At 45.9% G+C, this 5,550-nt stretch overlaps 1 protein-coding gene across 1 annotated transcript; it reads right to left on the bottom strand.

The window, feature by feature from the left end:
- Positions 1-490: 490 nt before the first annotated feature.
- SARC_09521 (hypothetical protein) lies at positions 491-4,482 on the bottom strand (the record flags this gene model as incomplete). The annotated part of the gene is made up of 4 exons (XM_014296464.1): positions 491-1,947; positions 2,398-2,482; positions 3,727-4,158; positions 4,414-4,482. Coding segments are annotated over 4 exons (1,822 nt in total), but the record flags the coding sequence as incomplete, so codon positions are not given.
- Between the last annotated feature and the right edge of the window lie 1,068 nt (positions 4,483-5,550).

Raw genomic sequence — 5,550 nt, forward strand, 5'->3', positions numbered from 1 at the left:
TATATATATACTACTATATATATATATATATATATATATATATATATATATATATATATATATATATATATATATATATATATATATATATATATATATATATATATAAATACGTTCTCGACTGCAATGGTATGGTTCTGATAAAGATACTCATTTTTGTGTACAGATATGTGTAGTTGTCGAGTTTGGTGCTCCCATCGGCTAATACAGGGCACAAGGGAATCAATTGCACTATTTGTATAAAGTAGTCATACGCATTAACAAGGTCAATGATAAATATCCTCGGGAAAGGTAGTGCACACGACAACCTTGACTCTGAAACTAATACCTCCGGATAAATGTTCATAGAGCTTGATACTCAACTACACGTTTAAATGACAATTGTTGAGAGTCGATTCAGTATTGGCAGTATCCGCAAGGATTCCCAGGATGCGCAGCATCGTGTAAAGAGGGTTAAATTGAAACGTACTTTACAATAGTGATGATCCATTTAACCAATAACTGCACAGAATACTCAGTACAAGTTTGCTGTTCAGTCCTATTTATTGATTGGGACATCGTTACCTCTGAGTTCATATCGTAAATGTTGTCCATCATATCCGCTCTTCGCGGAGATATCGATTGCTAAACAAACTTCTGAAGCACTGCTATACTTCCCGTACGCAGTAGTACGTGATAGTACGTAATATATATATATGTATATATTCGTGCTCAACATGCACTAATACACTGGCTATCGGGACTACTGCTTTGACTACCGCCCCAGTGCGAAACTTCGGGGAACATCGCATCTAAGTTTTCCAAATACTTCCTCGCCTCGATATCATCTCGATCAAAATTGGCGACCATCTCATCAAGTCCAATGGGAAGCCCTGCACACGAGCCCTCAAGGCCCTGTCCCCGTGTGTCCTCTTCCATTGCCCCGGCCCCAATTTCTGGTGCAGGTGCCATGGGCTGTGTCAGTGTGTCCGCTTCCACTCCGAACAAACCATCCGGGAGTATACTACTATCCTCAGCTGTCAGTAAGGCTTCAGGAAACATGGCATCGAGGCTGCCCAAGTACTTCTTCGCCTCGGCGTTGTCTCGGCTGAACTCAGCCATAGCTGCATCCAGGCTGTGGTGTGTGTATTGTACTTGCGGTGCCTGTTCCGCCACATCCCCCTCGAGGGCTTGTGTCTCTGCATAGGGTTCGTTCACACGTGTCTGTTCAGTGGTATCTTGGTCGACGTAGTCATCATACGCGCGCTGTTTGGCAGTCGTCACCAGCTGCGTCAGAGAACGCGTGAGCTCATCCGCCGCGCGTGACAGCGCTGTAGGCGGGGCGGATTTAGTACCGAACTTTGTACCTGTACTACTACTCGTACGTCGTTGGTCCTGTGTCCGTGTGTCCGTGTGCATCTGTGTACGTACACCTCCGCCTCCATCCCTTCCCCCAGAGCTTCGAGTTAATTCCGTATACACCCTGGCCAGTCCCTCACTCATCGCCGCACTGAACACACCCGCTAATACTTCAGTCATATCTACCTGCTGAGGTCCATATGCGCGTGTCTCTCCACTGGCCGCTACTGTGAGCGATGATACATGCCTCTGCAGTGTGCATGCGAGCACGGTGTGTGCAGGGCTTTGCCTCGGCTGCATTGCGTACTGACCTAAACAGTCCAGTAGGGCGTCATAGCCACACCGGTCCTGTCCGTCATCTGCAGGTGCAGGGCCGCACCGGCCCTGCTTGACCTCGGGTAGACGCATGCTGTGAAGGGCTGTTTCGCAGGCCTTTCTATCCAGGCGTGTGCGCAGGTGGCACTCGGAGTCTGTACATACACCTGCTAAGGTGTGTGTGTTGGTAGTGGTGCGGTTGCGTTTGCTTCTGGTCTGCGGACAGACAGCGGAGGTGTGTACGGCAGCGGCGACATCGATGCCGTCTATGGCATTGTTGTACAGTGCAACAGCCTGTTTGTGGGGAGGCAACAATGGCGATAGGCTTAGGTCTTGACCCGCGGTTTGTGATTGAGGCGCGATAAAGTGGACCAATTGAGGATGGACTGTAACTAGTGCAAAAGAAATGGATGGCGAGCGAGAACAGTATAGGTTGAGCTAACTAACAGCTATTTGCGAACGATGTGGGGTGAAGTGGACTAAAAAAGAAGGCACTCAGGCTAGTGTCTGTTGTAAGGAAGGTATGATGGTATATGCTGAGCCTACGACTATTTGCAAAGTGGGCTAAACAAGAACGCCCACAGACTAGTGCAGTAGAGATACAATCTCGGCTCCAGAACTGGCCAACCATCTTTGAACGGGTGACAAATACACCTGAGCACATACACCTTACAACTTGCCATCCGGAAAGGCATATCTCCCGTGTGTGCCCAGCGCCCCAATGCCCTAATAAAAGTAGCGTACCTGAGCCAACAGATCGACCAGCGTATCATACGGCATGCGGTACGCACCGGCCCCTTTGAGATTGGACAGGACAGTCCTTAAAGGTCTGCTTGAGACAGACAGTAGAGTAGTGTGGGTGAGTGCGAAAGCAACTGCTGCAGTACACAGACCGCAAGGTACACGCAGTGGGATGCCGAGACAGGCTCCGTGTGAATGTTGGGTTCTAGGGTTTTTATGAAGAATCTTCTACATGAGGCAAATCAGAAATGAGCACCTTGATGATAAAATAGTCACTGAATGTTATCCATGGACAAGGGGATGGAGCGCTTTACACGCACATTTTGATGTAGGTAGGTAGCTAAGATCAAGACAGGTGCTGGGAAAGTAAGTCGCAAATGTTAGCTTGAGTAATGTTTGTTTCATGGAGTCGAAATCCCACTTGTTCAAATGAGCTTGTTATTATTAGTTACTAACACATATCACCACGCACACAGACTAGACTAAGCAACTCAGCCATTGGGGGATTCAAATACCGCACTGCAAAGTGCTCCTACATAGATACCCGATAAGTATACATATACAACATACATATACAACATACATACACAACATGTATATACAACATACATATACAACATACATATACAACATACATATACAATATACATATACAACATACATATACAACATACATATACAACACACATACACAACATAAATATACAACATACATATACAACATACATTTACAACATACATATACAACATACATATACAACATGCATATAAAACATGCATTTACAACATACATACACAACACACATACACAACATACATACACAACACATATACACAACATACATATACAACATACATACACAGCATACATATACAACATACATATACAACATACATATACTAAATACATATACAGCACACATATACAACATACATATACAGCACACATACACAACATACATATACAACATACATATACAACATACATATACAACACACATACACAACATACATATACAACATACATATACAACATACATATACAACATACATATACAACATACATGTACAACATACATATACAACATACATATACAACATACATATACAACATACATATACAACATACATATACAGCATACATATACAACATACAACCCCTACCAACAGCGCAAAGGGGTCTTGCAGCCTCTCACGAAACAGCTACTCACAGATCAACATCGAACCTATACCCTCCGCGTTTACATCAACTGTACACACAATACTCGCCACATACTGGTGCTAGCACACACACCAAACCATCCAGCACACACACACACGCGCTCTTCTTACCGCACAAAGTGGTCTTGCAGTGTCTCGCGCACCAGCAACGACACAGCCCACGCCGCATCACACTGTGCACGGCCCATCGCATCCTCTAACGCACACACGGCCATTTGCTTCCGCTTCTCCCGTGTCGTAAGTTCGGTACTCAAAATGCCGCGAGCGGCCGATGGAGTGGAACTCACAGTGCTGCGACGCCGTCTGCGTGCGCATTGTGGCATTCGTCTGGTCTTTTGCCGCAAGAGATGTTGGCTGTGTGTGTACTGTGGGTGTTCTGAGGGAGTCTGATGTCTTCGGCGCGGAGCTGATACCAGCTCCGAGGAGTATGTACTGGGGTTCGCTTGGGTTATTGGTAGACGTCGTCTGCCTGCATAGGCCTGCTCCAGTTGTCCGTGGTGCACGCGTGCGATGTGGCGCTTTTGCAGCACACTATCGAGACTCCTGCGGTGTTCAGGAACAGTACCAGTGTGAGGAGAAGAGGTTTATTACTAACAACCGAGTGTGCACGCTCCAAAAAAAATGCCCCTAAACTATAACAAAGCATGGAAAAAAGGACAAGAATATAAAAACTGAAGCGTATAACATGTCAGGCGTTGTAAGAGGTGCAGACGATGCTTGCAAGTGGCAAATAATAGATATGAACCAGAGTTTTAGGGTTTTAGGGTTTTAGGGTTGTAGCCACGCTGAACTACATACGCTATAGATCGCTCCCAGCGACGTCGTTCCTCGACCTTTCCTTTCCATATCCCAACCACTCTGCGCAGACTGAGAAGAGCAGTGCAGCATATGAGTTATTAGTCACCAGAAAGAAGGGCGATGCAATACGATAGTAAGACACAGCAACGATATACGCGTACAAGGCAACCACGCGTGTGTGTTGTGTGGTTCGTCTGTGATGCAGTGGAGTGGGTCTGCGAACTGTTTGGGCTAGCACTAACCAGTGGAGAAGGCGATGTACCACGGCAGAACACGCGCAATAGTACTTGATACCAGGCGAAAGTCTGGACAACCATACACCCCCACGGCAGCTTTAACTGTCGATGTGTACGCAATGATATACAGGACCATGCCAACCATATGTATGTATTACACAACCTACAGTCTCCTAAGGAAGTGCCTGTATGCAAGCTTCTATACATACACCACCTACAGTCCCCTAAGAACGTGCCTGTATGGAAGCTTCTATACATACACCACCTACAGTCCCCTAAAGAAGTACCTGTATGCAAACTTCTATACCTAAAGTCCCCAAAAGAAGTACCTGTATGCAAGCTTCTATACCTAAAGTCCCCTAAAGAAGTACCTGTATGCAAGCTTCTATACCTAAAGTCCCCTAAAGAAGTACCTGTATGCAAGCTGCGTGGCGACTTACGTTTCGTCCCGTTTGTGGCGAGCGATGCCTTCGGCGATGAGACGTGTGCCGATGTCACGCACGAGTGTGACGGACTCCAAGTCGATAAACGTGTGGGCCATATCAGTGGACACCTTGATGGTACTGATCATCTCTTGGTACACTTTGCCGGCAATCTATAAATAGATATGGGGGTGAGTTTGTAGTTGACGATGTAGGTATATGGGGTATATAATCGCCGTGAACCGTTAGATAGGGAATGTTTCGCAGAAGAGTAAGAGAACTACCTACAATGCACTTGGACATGCACACACTACTCGGATGGTACAGGGTCGCATTGTCTGTTGTGTACTACAGGGGAGTATACATCAGCCTCAACAAAAGCAGCTACCTTGTGCACAAACAGAAAGGTCACCCAGACTTCAAGCGTGCAATTGCGCGTAATCATCTCTCACGGAATGTATGTCGCACTCCTAAATNTA

This window comes from Sphaeroforma arctica, assembly GCF_001186125.1.
Source record: "Sphaeroforma arctica JP610 unplaced genomic scaffold supercont1.977, whole genome shotgun sequence".
NCBI lineage: Eukaryota > Ichthyosporea > Ichthyophonida > Sphaeroforma > Sphaeroforma arctica.